Below are 19,716 nucleotides of genomic sequence, written 5' to 3'. Positions count from 1 at the left end.
TTGCAGATCTCTCTTCCATTGGTACACAGCATTTTTCTTAGAAGAAATGGTACAGTCTGCCCCAAGTTTGTGTTTCAAAAGCCAGTTTTCCATTTCAGAAACCACTCTCTGGCTTTAATTAACAGATATCATACTGTCAAATAGCAACTGCAACCTGTATACTACTTACAAGTTTCATTTCTCCCTTACAATCTATACATTTTTCAGATTTAAAAGGAAGAGTACCCGTGCCAGGAACAGACCTATGAACTGGTACTGTAAAATATGCATCAGACAGTTTTATAATTAATTTATGATAAACCTACAGGAGAAATAATGTTAAAGGGATTTTCACTCAGGTTTTCTAACATGGCAGTGCCTGGCACTGCATGAAATCTTCTTAAAACAACATGTGGTTTAACTCAAAGTGACAAGTGCAGCATTTCAAGAAACTAACTTGGGAGCCCAAGTCCTGGCACTTCTAGCTCAGCCCCTGCCCGCAGTCACCTTGTCTGCACTGGAAGGACTGAACTACAGGAATCCCACCACAGCCAGCTGGGCACAACCCAGCTACTCTCCTCTGCAGATGCACTAAGCTGCAGGTCCCAACAGCAGCAGGACAAGCAAGCAAGAACAGCTGCAGCACAGCAGCCGGGGTGACCCAGCAGTCCCCAGCTACCTACAAGCACAGAGAGTGCAGCGTCCCTCCCGCTGTCCCACCACCGCAGTCCTGCTCTGCTGCCAAGAGCCCCCACGGCAGGGCCCTCCCTGGCCACCGCCCCGCCCAGCGCCGCCCCCGCTCTGCGGCACCACGGGCCCTGCAGAAGCGGCTGCTGGATCAACCCTGTGCTGGGATCAGTGCCTTCTGCACATGGCTCACCCTATTGGCTTAAGTAAACAAGTGCATAACAGAAATTAGGAATTACTGTCTCCTGCACTTGGGCTGCTGGCCATTCATGCCATAGAAAACCCCAGAATTCATTTAAACTTCTTCACATTTGCAGGACTTGTCTTTGTATCCCCACGAAACGTGGCAGCTATGTAAAAAGTTCATGAAAAATTAAAGAAGTATCACATCACATATTAGGTACATGTTTTAGAAAACAAACAAGAAAGCAATGAAAACATGGAAACAAGTGCTCACTTTTTTTGGGGGAGGGAAACCTGAAAGCAGTGCACCCAGTCAGTATTTGAAGGCACTACTTGTTTGAGAGGTAACAACCTTAACAGGCATACACTGTTCCAAATGTGCCAAAAGCCATTTAAAAAAAATTATAGTAGTTCTAATTCAACATAAAATAAATATTTGGGTTGAAATGTCATTCCTCTATTTCCTTCACAGAACAAAGTACATCAGTTTCATTTATCACCATAATTAAACTATTAAAAGGCATGAAAGAAGTACATCAAGAAGGATGGACATTTTACTGTAGAATCAATGGGCAATGTAACACACTACAGCAACTAATACAGCCCTGCAGAATTTGAAGAGCAACTGCTCCCCATGCTAACCCAAGCCATCATTCTTTCACTCATACATCTAATTTATGAGATTGCCCCTGCTCCTCCTTTTCCGGACTTACCATCATCTCCCTCTGAACTCTAGGGAGAATACCAAGACAGGTAGAAACCTCTGACACTAGATACACAACCACATAAATTCTGCCTGATTCAAGGTCTGAACAGAAGTTCATCACATTTAGTTACAACACACCAAGCAGCACCCCAGGGGGAAGGACCCTCACCCACACCAGACCAACACTGGCACCCCTGAGCCAAGCTGTGCCCTGGCCAGCTGCCAACCTGAGGCAGTGGACTACAGAGGAGCACCCTGTGAGAGAGGGCTAAAGAACTCTGCATATGCAGAAGTGTGGACGCGGACCTTCCTGGTATGTAATCCCTAATAAGAGCTTCAGAGAATGAGTACATGAACAGCCATCAACCACAGACTTCAACAGCCCGAAGGCACTTGCATGCTAAAACACAGTTCTAAGTATTCCTTCAGTCTTAGAGCCATCATAGCCCTTGGCTAAATGCCTATAATCGAATCCACAGTTTGAGTAAGACTTTTCTTCAAGCCATGAACTTAATGACAAAAGCAGATGTGTCACTGGGTACATGACGCATTATGCCCCCACACCTTCAAATTAACTGAAAACACAGGCACTCAAGTCACTTGAAAGAACATCACTCCAAGAAGGTATTTTCCTAGGAGAAACAGCTGGGATGCTCAAAGAGCCCTTTTTTTTATATTCCATGCAGATACTCAACCACTGATCAAACAGCTCAACAGAACTAAATGATACATTCACAAGAAACTGCTCTTTATACACATCTGTGGAAGAAAAAAACATTTTACTTTAAATAGGAATGTTAAACTGAGAATTTCAACTAGCTTTAAAAACTTAAGAACAAGATTTTTTGCAAAAAAAAAAAGTATGTTTGAGACTATGCCAAGAAACCCACTCCATTCTCTTACTCCATATATTGCTACTCCTCCACATACACACATACCTAATTTTATACACATCCCCTCGTACATCCTTCTTTCTTTTTTTTTGCCACTCCCTACATTCTCACTTGAGCAGAATCTAGAATTAGTTTTTTACAGGTATTTTTAACACCCTATGTTCCTGTAAGCTGCAAGTTGTACAAATATTATTGCAGCTCTTTCTAGGACTACATCTGATCTGACAACAGAAGTTTTCTTCCACTATATGCAGGAACACAGCTTGGCCGGGAAGAGAAGAAACTTACATCTTCAGCAACATTCAGTGACCACACCACATAATTATCAAACATTTCTCTAGCAGAAAAACAAATTGAATGGATAACAAGATTACAGGGACTTGCAAAATTACACCATATTTGCAGTGGCAGCTACAGGAGTTGGCTGTATAAGAAAAAAAATACCAAATTAATTTTAGCATCTTTGGCCAAGAAAACATGGTTTTCACTTGAGGGTTTTTCATACTACACAAACATGGATAATTAAACTGGCTTTTCACACACTCTGCTAGACATCACTAACATCTAAGAGCCAGCAGACTAAACCATTATGCAGCTTCAGCTGCACTGATGACAAAGTGCAAGGCTAACAAATCTTTATCATTCCCTTAGCAGAGTATTGTGAAAGGAGCAGTAAGTAAAGGACAGAAAAAATTCAACCTCACATGATGATGGTGCCCTTGCTATCTGCAACAGCTGCTTGCCACTTTTGACCACTTCCAGGATAAACATGCATTTCCTTCAGACCTTTGACCCAGGCATGTGCTGATGAACAAACAACCCCAGGCAATACAGGAGTGAGTTGTCTCCAGCATATTTGCAATTCTTTGTTATTTAAAGATATATTTTATAAACCTACTCTTGAGGAAGGTGACAATGATAAATGAATCATGCAGAGACTAAGCACATACAGCTCCATTTCCAAAAAAACATCATCTTCACTAAAAAGGAAGTAACATTCAGTCTAAGAAATTCTGCCATTCCTATGGACATTAGCTATGAGCAAACTCAACAATGCTGATCATTCCTGTCTGCTACTCTCTATTTCTTAGATGATTTCCAAACACCTTGAAAATAGAAAACAGATGCAAGGAATACAGCTTAAAAGTAGCCTAGAAACTTGCTAGCTGGCAGTGAAATCCAGTGCAGGATCTGTCCATGTTACCCTGGAGGGACTAGAGTACATTTTTATGCTGTAGATGGCATCTTGACAGGGCCCATCCCATAAAGCCCTGCTTTTTTTCTCCTTGATTCAGCACACCTTCTCCCTTCCTAACAGTCTAATCATCCTCACACACATTAACTCAACTCCTTGAAGGAAATCTACATTAGGAAACTACATATTTTAGATGCAGTTCTGTAAGAGGAAACCAGAAAAACAGCCACTGCTCCAGCAAAAATGATCAATGCATATTAGTAAATGCTGCAAAAATCACAATGCAAGAAGCAGCACCTTTTGCCTTTCACTGTTATTTTGGTCAGTTACTTCACAGCAGAATACACATAGCCTGTTCCCTAAGCTAAACCAACATAACTGCACTTTTCCGAAGTAACTGCTGTGGAATTCTCAAAACAATCTTAGAAAATTAAACCCAAGGGAAGTGCATTTTAACAGGAATACAATACATTTGATGCTAGAGCTGCAAAAGGAGCTTTATTATCTATGGTACAATTCACTTATTTTCAACATACAGAATGATTCCCTTAAAAATCAAAGTAAAACCTTTTTTTCCACGTTCATGTTTGTTTTCTAAGCTATATTCTTCTCCCATTACTTTCAAAGCAGTTACTTGGTTATGTATATTGCAATCAAAAATATTTAGTGCTAATAAAAGAATTATTCAGTGTTTTCCAGACTATTCTGCATAGTTCTTTCATCAAATATTCCTGTGCTGTTACCTACCCTTGCTAAATACCACAACAAGGTGTTCATTTTCCAGCTCATGTTTCACAGTACAGACCACCATCTGCTCATTCAATAATATGGATTTTTACTTACTTGCTCTTAAACTGACATTTGCCCAACAGCCTTATCTCAGTCTTGCCCTTTCCACAGAATATGACCTCAAAATGTGGCATTTTTACAGTTATGGCCAGAATGATTCATCTAGACCCAGGCTGGTTCTGAAACATTTAAACAATAGCTGATTTTAAATGCAGTTATCTCCAATGAGAATGCATTCCTTACAAAACTTAGAGTTGCTCTGGCACATGCAGGTGGAATTTAACAGAGGAAAAAGGAATGGCCCATGCTGACTAATGAACAATTTACTGCTGTAACATGCCAGGCAACCCAGTATGCTAATTTCATTTATTTGGTGGAGAAATCATACAGCAACAAATTAGATCAGTAATTATTCTTCTTTGCTTGTTAGGCCCTATGAAAAAAAAAGATTTATGAGAAGCCAACCTACCTGTCAGGCTTCTGCCACCGATAACCAAGAACATCACTCAAAATCAGTACTGGGAAAAAAAGCCAGCCTTGTGCAGTTTGCTCCTCCTGTAACAACTACACACCCCTTAAACAACATAAATTTGTCTCACTTCTTTCACCTATGGTATTAGCACAATGGATCTTTCTTGAAAATCTGTCCCTTACCACAACAAGAAAATTCTTCAAGTACTCCTCCTTCCCAACCTCATTTGATCCTGACCTTTGCCACAGGACATCTATCTTGAACACAAACTCCTCTACTATCACTAAGAAAGCAAATAAGCATACTAAGCAGGTTATCCAAGAATAGTTTGCACAGACAAAATCAGAGAGACACTCAAGAGAAGAAAATACAAGAAGCAGTGACACAGTAAAATCGCAGCCTAAAGAAAAAAGGAAATTTAGTATAAATCCTTTATTTTCTAATTGACAGAAGCACTAACCAAGGACCATCACTATTACAGCTTTTAAACCTGAAGGTGCAAACATGCATTGTTTTAATTCAGTTCACCCAAAGTCTGAATTACACTACACCACCTGTGCATGCAGAAATTGTCATTTTTCACTGCAGACCAGCATCATCCAGCTCTTTGTTGCTGGAGCAAAGTGTCTCTGAGCCCAAGCCCCCAGAGAACACAAAAGTACTGGCTAAATGCCACAGAGGATGCACTGCAGCAGCACAGCAATGCCAGCAGACCTGCTGACTAAGGCAACTTTGTTCTGCATTGATGTAAAGCATTGATGTAAAGCTCACAGTAGAGATGTGCAGTGTCAGCAAAACCTCTGACAAGTAAAATTTTCAGTAAGACACTGCAATCTTTAGGATTTTATGGCCAGTAATGGTCAGTGCAGTCTTGACATAAAGTGCCTATCCACAGCTTTCCAGCTGATGGGAGAATCCTGAATGTTAGTAACTACAGTATCTTCCCTTTTTGCCTTACACAATAAGAAGAAGCCTACCTGAATTCAGCTCCATACTTTTGCTGAAAATACTACCAGAATTACTTGCAAGTAGATCTTTGTAGGTCGCTTGCAAGGCAGGATAATTTGTGATTCTATCATTCTAAACCACAAATAAAAACTGGCTAACGGGTGCTAGGTTCACACTTGGACTGACCTTAAGGGTCTTTTCCAACCCAAGTAATTCTAGGATTCTATGATTCTATGAAATATATATATAAATATATAAATTTAGATATAAATTTAATATATAATATTAGATATTCTTGATGTTTGTGTTTTAATTCAAGATGCTTAAATCAATGTGAATTACAACCAAACTGGAATGGACTTGCTGGACATCTTACATGGAGTATGCACACATACAGACCATATCTCTATATATTTTATAAAATTACATATATGTGACTACATGCACTACATATATAGTGAGTAGCTAGTGATTACATTTTTATTCTAACAGCAATACATTTATAACATACAGTAGCTAATAAATCCATAATCAGTGTAGTCCCCATCTAGAGATGCTGGATACACTCACGTTTTCATCACAGGACCACTTACATTTTAACCATTTTAACTCTTACAGCTATGCCCCCAGTCTCAGACCCCTTTAAGTTACAAACCTTCTTCCAGTCTGCAGAAGAAATGTGCTGCTGTTGTGCCACCACTCCCCTGCAGAACCAGAACTCCCTTTCATCATGTTGATAGATTAAAAACAGAACAACTTACACAGGGCAAGAAGCCCAGCTCCTTTAGAGCTCCATCGGCTGCCCGATTCACTGTGATTGACAGTGAACCAGAACCAAACACAAAAATCCAGGGAGACTGCCTTGGTACCTCCAACATTAATGCTCCTCAATGCACATGTAGTTTGTATTCAGCTGTCTTTCACACCCATATACCATTAGCAGTCCATTTTCAGTCACCATAAACTAAAGCTTTTCTCCTCTCCATCTGACAAACTTTCCAACTCTTCTAACCTGAAGATACTCAAAACCAAAATCTTGTTACTAGTCCATAACTTTATACTCAGCACCATTTACAACTAATGTCAAAGCAATTGAACTGTCATCTGTTCATAATGCTGAAAGTTAAGTAATTCATTAGCAAACATGGCATTTGTAGCTAACACTAATAAATTAATTTGCCATTCAAAGCTAATATGAAATCCACAGTATTCTGTGACTAAGAAAAAAAGATGGTCATAAGCAAATACCATGTTTAATCAAAGGCTATTTCAGCTGTACCTTTATTTGTCACACTTCCTAGACATTCTCCACCCTCATCTTTACAGAGATTATTGTAATGATTAACATGAACAATCCTGTGTAAGGAAGAGTGACCCATTTGACTTAAAATGCTTAAGTGAGGTAAGAGAAAAATTACACATAATTTCATTTGTTTTACCAAGCCTTGCTCCAAGCCATTAGCCCTTAAATACATTCCATGTATTTTATCTTCTCTAATTTTCTTGTTTTTCCAAAGATGGACTGATCTTGCACATGTCTATGACAACCTGTTTCTAATTTTGTCAAATTGGAGGGGTAGAAGGGTGCTCAAGCTGACAGGTTTCTTTGAAATAAGGGTCCCTGGCAGATGAGATTCCAAGTATCACTTTAATTACAATTCAGTATGAATCGGGAGTTTTTGTATTTTTGGCAACTACTTAACAGTGTTCACACTCTAAATGTAACAGAGTTTTGACATTAGCATCCATTCAAGAAAAGGTAAAATAAATACTTCTACCTGACTAAGAGATAGCTGCACATAAATCCACTTTTGCAGCAGAGGAAAGACAGACCAAAATGCATCTGGAAATGCAGAGGTATCGCACCCCTGAGTCCTGCTGTTACAGGTAACAGGCAGCATGAAGGCACTAGACAGAATTGTTTCTCAGCAGCAGACCTCAGTTCCCATAACTTTCTACCTTCCCCAAGTATCCGGACAGCAGATACCATTTGTTCCATCTATGAAGAATCAATAAATTTAGAAATTGCATGATGTTTCCATGGAAAAGACCACATAAATCCTTTGGCATTAGCTCAACCTAGCTCATTTTTATCCGATATAAAAATGCAGCCTAACGTGGAACGCTTCTCTTCAAGACTCCCTACCAAACCTCTTGCTTCAGAAGACAGAGCTCACACAAAGTGAGCTAGACACAGCTCAGCCCCTAAGAGTTCCGCATGTTTAATGTCTCGTTCTCTTAAAGCCACATACTGCTACTCGTACAGACACAAAAAATAATGTTCAAAGTGACTATAACATGCCTGCTTGACATAAAAGGTTTCATTCCAAGCATACTACCCAGCAGCTACCCAGGATAGAATTCCAATTCCTTATGCTAAAACTCGTGGATTTGAAAAATGGCCAAGATACTTCACACTCAGAAGCGCATGTCACCATAAAACGCAGTTTGTCTAGTCTGGTTTTGTCTCCAATAAAGACCCTTGCTTCTTATGAAAGCCTGGATTCAGAAAGCCATGTCAAGGCAGATAGCATCTGGCTCTGCTCTCTCCCCACATTGGATTGCCTCAGGAAGCACTTACTAGACATACAATACAGAACTTTCATGCCAATAATCTCTGAGGCATTTCAGCCAAATAGTACATACCAGCTTGAATACTGTGACTGTCCTTGTGTTTCTGCTGTTTCTTTCTTCTCAGTAATTGGCTGTCTGCATATTCCTACACACTCGTTCGGCCAGGACTGACAATACAACAGGAGACTAACAAGCTTCAGGCACTGCTTTTTTGGTAGTACTAAAATGAGACCTATGCAAGTGTAATCTGGTCAAGAATTAAGACAAAGGCCTCTGGAAAGGAGATCACAGATTTGCATTTCATTCCTCAGGATGCTATGGGTCACTTTATCTGCTAGGTGGAAGATAAAACATGGGTGTCTGTGATTTATACTCCTCCACACACTGTAATTTTTATGAAATCACATAAGAATTCAAATGTGAGCAAAATGAACCCACAGGATTTTTCAATTTACCACCTAACTTTACAAAGAATATTATTTCTTTCCAGCTTCCTCCTCCCATTAACTCTATATGGATAATGAGCATCTCTTGCCTTGAATTAAAACTAAATATTTGAGGAGGAGCCATTTATTTAACAACAATACTTTATGCTCATACTCCATCTAGCACTACTGGATAGGGTGGGGTCCAGCACTGCTCCACTTTGGACACAAAGCAGCAAGGATGCTGAAGATGTACACAAGAGCCTTATTTTGCCTTCGCAATTTCCCAAAAGAAGTTTCATGCATACACCACTAGCCCCGACTTATTTTTCCTAACTTTTTGTATCGCCTCTCATCTGCACTCCGGGCAGGGTCTGTCTTGAACAGCAGACCCTGAGTTACCCGATGCCGGGTATGCCCAGGGAGGACAAACCCGAGATGCTGGGCAGGCTCCGGCGGCGCAGATCACCGCTGCCCCGGGCTGCAGCCTGCCGGCGCAGGAGAGCGCTGCGGCGGGAAGGGCTCCCAGCGGCGGCTGTCGCTCGCTTCTCCTTCCCAGCCCCGGCTCCCCACAGGTCCCCGGGGCGGCCCTTCGCTCCGCCGCGCGTCCTCGCCGCTCGGCGCTGCCCCGGCTCCGCAGCGCCCCGCGGCAGGTGCTGCCCCATCCCTCCGAGGGCCCCCGGCGGCCCGGCCCCGCTCCCGCCGTACACCCCGCAAGGGCTGGCGACCCCGACCCGCCGCCAGGGGAAGTTTCCCGGCGGTGGAAGGTAGGAGGGTCCCGGCAGGCGGCCCGGGACGGGGCTGGGCGGGGCGCGGTGCACTTACAGCCGTTTCTCCTGCGGCTGCAGCTGCCGGTGCATGGCCAGGGAGAAGCCGAAGAGGCTCCCCGTCTCCCCGCTCCAGCTGATCACGTTGTCCGTGTCCAGGTTGAAGGCGCCGGCCAGCCCCGGCAGGAGGGGCAGGTAGAGGACGAGCAGGGCCGCCATCTGCTCTCGCCCGGCACAGGAACCTGCTGCCAGCGCCATCGCCGCTCCCCGCGCCGAGCGCGCCCGTCGTGCCCCGCCGGCTCTGCGCCGGGCCCGCCCCGCCCCGCCCTCCGAGGGTGCCCGGCCCCCGGCACAGCACGAAATGTCCCCGGGCTGGGCCCCTTCCCCTGGGAGGGGCAGCCGAAGGCGTCGCCCCGCCCGTGAGTCGCCCACCACCTCCCGGGGCCCCCAGGGGGCTCAGCGCCTGCCGCGCCCCCGGTGTCGGATGTCTTTGCCCTTCGCGACACAAAATAAAGCCGTACCGAGGGGCGGATCGCGGCCGCAGGTGAGGACTGGGCCGTAGCCCGTGAGCACCGTTGGGGAAAAGCGCAGAGAGTTCCCTTGGCGGAGGGCGGGATGTGTTTGAGACATCAAACCGTGTCCCTCTGCGGGGCTCGTACCGATGTGGCTGCTGCTCAGCGGCATCAGGCCGGTCCGGGCACCGACCACGGGCATAACGCATTGCCCAAGTGTGCTAAGGTTGATACAGAACTATGGACAGCATGACCCCAGTATTTAGTCTGTATTCCCCCCAAACAACGCATGCAAGAGAAGAAGAAAAAAAGAAAAAGAGGAGGAAAACAAAAAAGGATCTCTCTTTTCCAGACTATTCACAGACCACAGGAAAACAGAGACTGAAGACTACCTGAATCTCCTCCAACATTTCTTATCTCTGAGCATATCTGAAAATTTCTTACTCCTGCCCTTTAATTGTTCAAAGACAGTATGTGGATTTGGATCCCAGGTCATTTTCTCTTATGCTTTCACCCATAACTCTGAAAGGTTATTTGCCAGCATACCTTATCAACTTAACCCACTCCAGAGAAAGAAAGAGGTTTTGGTTTTTGAACAGAATCTTGGTTTAGTGCCCTGGCTTCGGGAAGCAGATGCAAATTTTTAAAACTCCACAAATTCCAAGCAGCATAATGTTATAGATGGATAATGAGATGATTTGCTCTCACTATTAAAAGATAACTATTGTGTTTAGTGGTGTATAGTTATGTTATTGTAGTTTAAATGTCCTCTGTTCTCCCCATGGTTCCTTTTCCCCCCTATATTGCTATCAGACAGCCTGGCTTGTCTAGCAGAGGTAAAAAGAAGGCTGCACATGTGCCCCTTCTACGGGGCAGTTGGGAATGGAAAAGCTTGTTGCTTAGGGGAGTGTGGCATGGCAACACCTGACCTCCAATCAAGTACAATAAAGCAGTTTTCACCGATAAATGGCAAAGAAGAGCTGACTGACAGACTTTGGGAGGGGCCAGGGTTAGCTGATGCAACCCCCAGGGCTATAAAAGACTGAGCATCCATCTTGAAGATGAACTGGCCGCATGGTATGCACGAGGAGCGGTTACCGGCTCTGCAGCTTTTTCCTTATGTAGTCCTTTGTTGTATTTTTGTTAAGGTTTAATAAACCTTTTTGAATTTTCAAAGTGAGCAGTTGTTTCTCACAATAACAATACTCAGTTGTTCTTTTCTACTGATATCCAGGGTACAAAGAGAGAAGCTAAGATTCCAGAGAAACTGAGAAAAGAGCAACTGAGACAGAGCACTCAAACATGTTGTTACTCCAAATAACTCTTCTGAAACAATACTCTGCTCCCAAGCTACTTTTTCCAGAGTAATTATTCTAGGATAGCTCCGTGTATAGACAAGTCTTTGGCTCAAGTCCAAAACACCCTTGATCGAAAGAGGGGAAGAAAACGTTCCAGAAATGTGTTTCTAATGTGGAAACAAAACATTTTGTTAAATTCGGCTCCCAGATACTTTTTGCTAATAGAGTCCTTCCCTGCTTGCTCCTCCCTGCCCAATTCCTTCAAAGTCTTAATCCAGTGTTCAATCACTGCCACAGCAGAAAACTGTACTGGCATAAACTGTACTGCCCTAGTTTCACTAAAGGACCTGTAAGAGAGAAGGGTCCCAGACCAATTACAAGCTGTTTTACTACAATCCACATATTTCGCAGTAATTAGTAAAGATTTGAAAACAAGTTCTTTAAAACAGTGCTGACATCTGTACCAAAGTCTTAGCACTTTGCCTTTTGGGACAATCAAAACTGGCATGTTTCTAATACTCTTACAGTAACTATAGTTACTTTTGAAGTAATGCTTGAACTCAACAACTTGCAAGAAGTCACAGAAATACCTTCATCCAGAGCTTCCTGAATGATACTGGCACATTAGGTTTATCTGACTTCTCCTCCCTCTAACCAGCCTGCCTGAGCATGTTGTACCTGTTTGTTCATATCCCCAGAGATTGCTGAGGGGAGACAGAATTTTCTCATCTCCAGATGCAGTAACAAGCATTCCAAGACACAGTAACATTAATACTTGTCTCAAGAGACCACAGCAAGAACAACAAAAATAGAGTGTATACAGGGTGGAGCAAAACTGCTCACGAACAACTTAGAATTACCTTGGATGGTCTCTCATCATTTTGTCCTATTTTCATTTGCTCTAGATGAGGAGAGAGGAAAAAAAAGGTTTTATAAATATGTCAGTTTCCTTCCTTTGCTCTTTCTCCAAAACAAACATGCTATGAGTTATCTGTAGCTAACACATACTTCAGGAATTCCTCTTTTGTACAATCCTGGTATAAAAGGGGACCATATGAAGATTAGGTATGATGACCAATTAAACATGAGCACTCTGTTATGCATAATAACAGCAATTCTAAGAAATGCAATGGCCAGATCAAAAGCAGTTTCTCTTTTTTGTAACAAATGCTCTGCTCTTGCTGAGTTTTCAAGCTGTCTGCTTATTAGTGGTATGTTGATACTCAGCTGAAGGGCTACAAGATGTTTGCATGTTGTGTCTACACAATGAGTAAGCCTCAATGTGTAGACACACGTATTACTGACAGCATTACTTTCCTCCTCTATACAGCCGTGTAGCTAATTAAAAGTAAAAAAAAATTCATTTCTGGAAAATAAACAAGGTGGAATGCAGAAGCTGCAGCTTCGCAAGACATTTTAAGGGTTTCCCTAGAAGAAAGGCAAGGCACAATGTTTTACATTTCTGAAATTCTATCCTTTGTATCAACAATATACTACACAAAGAAATACACAATTGTGGATGTTCAGCTGTGCAGCTTTAATGCAGCACATTAAATGGTCTTGAAAAGACAAAATATGTAAACATCCCCATCTCAGTTCCTTTTAAAAAATTGTTTGATTTTGTAATTTCCTAATTTATGTAATTTCAGATGAAAAGAAATTATACCACCAAAAAGGTTTGTTTTGGTTCACTCTACAAGTTCCAAAGATACAGCATTGTTTAAATCCAGAAATATATACTAGGTTTAAGTGTTAGTAGCCTGAATGATTTGATGGTTTCTCCTGAACACAATATGCATACCATTTCTAGAACTGCATGTTCTAGAAAAAATATTTACATTTATTGAACAGATGCATCTTAACAGCTGCAAGAAACACCTGCATTTTTATGCAGCCAGGTTATCAGCCTATCTTTGCCAGTATATGCTCATAGCTGTTCCTGGTTCCCTAATAATCATTAGAAATAGCAAACAGCAGTACAGGAGATAAAGGGGCTCAGAATGGTAAGTGAAATAAACTGCTCAACACTATGTAACCAAAATGTTTTGCTCCAAACAGAGCTCTAAATCCAGAGCATTAAAATAGTTACATTTACACAATTGGTATTCTGACTTAGGCAAATATAATATTGATTATATTTATGTCATTTATAACTAGATGAGGAATGTCTCAGTCTCTCTCTCTCTTTACTATCTTTTCAGAAAGGTTACCAAAATGCAGCTTTTTTAACTACTTGCTCTATTTAAACTACAGTTCCAAATGAAGATGTTACTACATTCCTATAACTTTGTTTTTTCTCTTTGATGTCTAAAACAACAAGATGACATTTTGCCATCCTTTACTTGCTTGTAATGCCAAAATATTTTACCTTGGTAGACATAGTATTACACAAATAAAAATATGAGCCAAAAGAAATATTTCAGACCAGACCTGGAATTTTGGTGAACACTGAGACCAGTGCCTACAGCAGTTCTTTCAGTCTTTTACATCTAGAGAATGTTTTTCCACCCAAGTTGTCAGGTACATTCCTTAAGTCGTTTTAAAATGACGAGGACTGTTTGGAGAGTAAACATCTATGTAAACATAGATGGAGGCACTTTATGAGTGTAGCTGGGCAGAGATCAGAGAAACACTGGTGACAAAGGGGAATCAAGCAGCCATAGTTTGGATTTCCATGGAAGAAATTAAAGATACGCCTTCAAAATTACTTATAACTAAGGCATAAAATTGCAGTGGCTTTGAATGTATGCCCTTGTTTTAATTCAGTAGTAACATATACCACTATGTAAGATCTGCCCCATTCTGTGGTTCTCTCTGAGAGACATTTATAGCCCCAAAGCTCTTACATTACCACAGCTGAAACTTGTATCACTGACTGCATCCCAGACCCATCTATACCATTCATGCTTTCCTTGATCTGCCACATGTCCTGCTCGTGAAACCTTGCCTCTCTTGGAGAACCTTTCATCAGTGTAGAGAGACATAACATGGTATCAGATGCAAACTTTTGTGTAGTTCTAGCCAACTCTCCCTCAAAGTGCATCTTCCAACTAATTTGCACCAAAGCAGCCAACAATGGCTTATAAGGGAGCAGAGGAGATCTAAAAGATTAAGGTATTTTTTGGGTAGGTGTTGGCAGGGAGGGAAGAGAGAAGGTTTACAAGCAAGTTATTCACAGGATCTCCCTGGAGGTTTTCCCCAGGAACTTTGAAAGCAAGACAAGCCTCCACAGGACATATTTTAACCCCATCAAGAGCCAGAAAGGATTATTGTTCAGGACACTTTCACTCTCCTAGCTCAGAGAGACCTTACTAAGGAGTCTTTGGCCATCACCCAGAACACAGTTCCACACAACCTTGAGAGCACTTACCTCCAAGAACTGCACTGGGTGCTGGTGCTGGACAGGACCTGGCCCTGGGACAGAACCTGCAAGGCACAAGATCAGGAACTCCAGTCACTCAAGGCCTCTGGTGTCTAGGTCACAATCTAGCTTATTGTAAGAGCACAGCTGAGACCCTGAGCGCCTCTGGCAGCAAGCTAGTGGAAACAGCTGCTTGGTCATTTCCACACTTGTTACACCTGTTCTCCCACCAGGTCCTGGATCAGACCCAGCTGTGAGGCCAGCCAGCTGGCTGTTTGGCTTCCACGGGGGAGGTAAATCTCCCTCAGATTGCACAGAGGCCTCCAGTGATTCACAAGAACCATGCAAAGAAATCCAACTTTCTTTTTTTTTTCTAATAGATTTAATTTTTTCTATAGCCACTGTCTTTAAAAATTCTACCATTTTGGTACTAGCCAGCTCATTTGCATGTGCCAACCAAACTGTGTCTGCCACTGATTCAATAGGACCTGTGGTCAAGACATGTTAAAACGTGGTTTTCAGACAGCTGCAGACAAAGCTAGGAAGGGCTGCTTCTCTGGTTAAAGTCTAAAGCAGTCTCAGAAAGAGACTTCCTCTACTTCCTTTAGTTTTTCTTTGCTAATAGAAAACGTGTCTTCCTTTTTTCTTTTTCTTTTTTTTTTAGGAATCTTTTTCTAGTTCTTTTGGATCACCACCAGTTAAAACTATTTCTTTTCTGGAGAATTTATTGTTTTAATTAATCATAGTCTTTTAAATCAATCCATAATGAGTAAATTCAATCTTTTTTTATATTAAGTCTCACTTGCTAACATACTCACTAAAAATGATGAAAATGTTAATTATGCAAAGGCTGTTAAAAAAAAATTCTAAATGAAGTCTTTAAAGGCCCAGTCCTGACTGAAGGAACCGCAGGTTGTTCTCTCTCCCTGTTTTGCCTGGATACAACAGCAGTTATGTGGAGCCTGATACACACTGCAGTTCTCTTAAGCTCTCATTGCTTAGCAATGCAATCTTTAATTTCTGGAGTTTCATAAAAGATTCATAAAAGATTCTTCTATCCTCATGCCCATTTACCTGTACCATTTTCTATGAAAAAACTATCAGATACTTTACTTTAACTTTCTCATTTAGTCAAACAAATTCAGAAATTACAATCAACAAAATAAGACAATCTGTTATCCAAGGAAGAATTTTTTTAAATACTCCTTTTTAATCCAACCTTGAACCATTTATAGCTATCAAAGGAAAAAGACTGAGGATTGTCTGCATATGCAGTATTTTCCAATTACCTGCTTCTGTTTAATTATTAAACAACTACATTAGGCTCAACAGGAAGAATTTTTTTTTCAGAATAAGACTGCTCACACATGAGTTAATCAGAAACAATTTCATATTTAAGCAAGCACTACGGAAGTATTCAGACAAAAAAAAAATTAGTTCCTCTGCAATTCCAGTTTTATTCAATGAAAATATTCATTGCATGGTGCTACCATGACCAGGCAGGCTTAGTGAGTGAACTGCAAATCTAATCAGTTTGGCAAAGGGTTTTATGGAAGCTGCTCTGCTGGCTTTGCTGACTTCAAGTGATTGTTTTCCTTTGCTCATTTGTTGCAAACAACTAAAATTTAGGTCAAGGAAGGAAAGGTCATTCATTAAGTATGGAATTGCAAATTTTTATACAGTATTGGAAAGGTTTCAAAAGCAGTTTTGAATTCTTTATTCATTGATTGTGTATACACAATAAATATTCATTGTGTATTCTGTTTTCTCACTATTTCCCTCCATCTTTTTATAGATCTAAATTTTGAGAACCTTCTTATGAAAAGGTAAAATAATTGTGCCTTGTAGGCAATCAAAATTTAATGCATTGAGTTTTAAACAATTATTTGTAACATTACGAATTGGTAAAATATTTATGGCACAAACACATTTCCACATTTCTGTACACTGTGTTTATTCTGCTCTAGTGTTTATTTTCAGACCATCACTTCATTGGTCATACTGTCGAACTTAATTCTGTCAGGGGTATTTTTTTTTCTGGGAGTTTTAAAAGGTTTTGAACTTTTATATAGTAATCACGTTTAAATAAGCCCAGTCTTATTTCATGTGATGAGGAATTATTCTAAAATATGCATTATAACAACTATTTTTTTTTTTCAACTGCAATCATCAGTCCCTGTGTGGGTGTGCTGGGAGCGCTCTGCCTTATTTGTTTACATGTTTTTCACACCAGAAATCTCAAAGACAACACCCCAAACCTATCCAAGCTCATTCCACACATCTGGGAACACAAACAAGTGAGGAAGGTAAAATGATACCGTCCAGGAGAGATGCTCTCAGTTTTCACTAGGGCTGTACCTTTCCTATCATTTCCTGCATGACACATATATATTGTTTTCTTTACTTGTGGGTGTGTATTTTTAGGACACACCAGATAAATACTCTGTTTTCTAGCATACAAGCAAGTTAACTGCTGTGAATTTCTGGGCACACAGAATGAAGTACATGCATCAGTTCCTGTTACTCAGCTTCTTATAAAGTCAGTCAGGATCTCCAAGGATCAAGGTCCGCTTTTAAGCAATTGAGCAACCTAATTGGCAGGTAGATCAAGCACATGATAATTTGCTTATTGACTGCAAATAAAGGTACACTAACCCATTTTACTGTGGAACTGTTCTTAACATTAATAAAATAAAATGCAGATATTTTACAGTAATGATGTGTGTTCCACACAGAGCATCTCAAAGCATTTCCATTCTTCCCCTGTGACATATAGCATTACTACAATCTCAATTTCCAAGTGGAAAAGACTGACGATCAATTTAAGGGCAACAAAGTACCCCAGTATCATAGAGGGAAGCTGCAGCAGAACCCACAGCCAGAGCTGGTTTCTGAATTCTCCTTCTTCCTATGCCTTATAAAAATAGCCCATCTAAACCTGAAAATTTGCAAGGTTACTTCTGCACAGTGTGTAATACAGTGGACCTTCTCTTGCTGTTTACTGCTGGTGCTCTGCAGATTACAGACCTTTTTTGAACATAGGTTCATCCAGACTGCTGTATTTATTGACAGTGTCTAATTTATACAACCCAATTTGTATTTAGAATTGTATTATTGATCTCTACAGCAGAGTGGAAACAAGATACGCAAATAAATTGTACACCGTGTGAAAAGGGACTTTCTACTTCAAACTCCCCTGCTCTGCCATTGTTATATAATCAGATGCGAATTAACATTTTACAGTCATTTTATTCATGATTTTATAAACTTCTGTCATATCCCACTTCAATAATCTCGTCTTACACAGAAGCCTCATTGTCCAATTCATTTATCAAATAGATATAATTTTAAACACTTTTTAACAGTTTTAAACACTTTGGGCATTCTTTGTTCCTTTATATTATGCCTCTTGAGACAGAATTGTCAGAATACCACAAAACATTCAAGATAAAGCAAAGACATGAATTTAGAGCAGTAGCATAATTATACACCCTGCTTCATATGGTATTCTATTTGTAATTCCTTATTTTTGAATCTCCTAATTTCTTTTCTGATTGCTACGAACAATTGAGATGATGGTGGATTTACCATGGAGAAACCAAGATCCTCAGTGGAACAAGTTAGTACAAAGTCTATTTTTTAATTGAAGCAAGTTTCTTTGTACAATATGAACCTTAGTCTTGCTATTTTATTTCTCAGTCATTTATATAAAAACTTTTCTTTTGAATCAGTTTTAATTTTGACCCACAAAAATGTATAGAGGCAGTAAAGACTAGGTCCCTAATGCTCACATCCCTTCTTAGGTTTTCAAACATGGCAAATGGCATAAATTCCCCTGGGATTTCTCTCTGGAAAATTTCTCTCTGGGATAGTTCCTTCTATTTTCTTCAGTCATCTCTTAATCTACAAAAGGATCTTCTCTTCATTGCATAACAGCTTAAGTTCTTGAGGGCTCAAAGCAACTTGAAAGATTCAAGGTGATGGTGACAACGGACTCATCTTTTTATCTACAGGGTCATTGCCTGCTTTAAAGAAGTCCAAGAGGCATAATGTCCCTTTGCAAATTCCTTATTTTCCATGTTTCTACTAATACTGCTCCCATTACAAATCCTATTATGTTCCTGGATTAAAAGTCAGTTTAGTTTCTGTGGTTTCTCCCAAACAGCCTATTTCAAACTTTCTCAAATGTACACCTCTGCTACATGATAAACAACAGTTAAAACTCCATTTGGGGGAATTCAGAAATTTCATAAATGTTCTCATTCAAATCTTAAGGAGAGTAGTAAATCCATATAAAACTCACAATTAAGAAAATACCATATCAACTGTACTGATGAGGTACTGAGGAAACAGGATGAACACACACAGATTCTTTATTTCCCTGCTCATAATTATGCAATTCTATCTGTTAGAACACGTGTAATTGCCAAAGTAGAGCCCAAAAAAAAGGCAGGCTGCTATCTGTTGCTTATCCCCAGTCTTATCAAGCTGTGATCTCAGGAACTGAAGGAGCAGCATGAACCCAGAAGTCGTGTCTGCCCTTCTGAAGGTTACGAGTGTTCCCTCCTCCCTTTGCCCTGCAAGTTCCCAGCAGGCTGTAAGTTTCCTCAGTATAAATGCTGCCAAATCCATCTACTCTTTCCAAGCAGGCTGCTAGCAGCAACTGACTCATTGTTACAATTCAACTGGCAGCATGAAAATCCTTTCAGAGGGCAAGAATCCATTAAAATCTCTAGTTTTCTTGGGCTCATGCTCATCTTCCAACAATGGCTTTAGTAAAAGGGAGTAATTTTTAAAGCAACACTAATTTTCTGAATTCTCCATGGTTTCTTATGCTGTATTCTACTGTCATCTTGTTTCTTATTTCATGATAACAATCTGGACTATCCCCTGTTTTTTTCTTACTCTTCTTGCTTACTTGTTTTTT

At 40.7% G+C, this 19,716-nt stretch overlaps 1 protein-coding gene across 4 annotated transcripts in view; it reads right to left on the bottom strand.

Moving 5' to 3' along the window:
• ITGA6 (integrin subunit alpha 6) overlaps window positions 1-12,307 on the bottom strand; it is a 39,809-nt gene extending 27,502 nt beyond the window's left edge. For 3 of the 4 annotated variants that reach the window (XR_007777958.1, XM_018911539.3, XM_009087994.4), the window contains exon 1: window positions 9,677-9,925. Coding sequence is in view for 3 of the 4 variants with exons in the window: in XM_018911539.3 (XP_018767084.1) it covers window positions 9,677-9,876 (200 nt within the window). In the remaining variant the exon portion in view is untranslated. Of the gene's footprint in view, window positions 1-9,676; window positions 9,926-12,288 lie in introns of those variants that run through there. The other variant, XM_050976808.1, reaches the window with a different exon arrangement.
• Window positions 12,308-19,716: the final 7,409 nt, after the last annotated feature.

The sequence above is a fragment of the Serinus canaria genome, chromosome 7 (genome assembly GCF_022539315.1).
Source record: "Serinus canaria isolate serCan28SL12 chromosome 7, serCan2020, whole genome shotgun sequence".
Taxonomy (NCBI): Eukaryota; Metazoa; Chordata; class Aves; order Passeriformes; family Fringillidae; genus Serinus; species Serinus canaria.
This window is presented reverse-complemented; position numbering and strand designations above follow the sequence as displayed.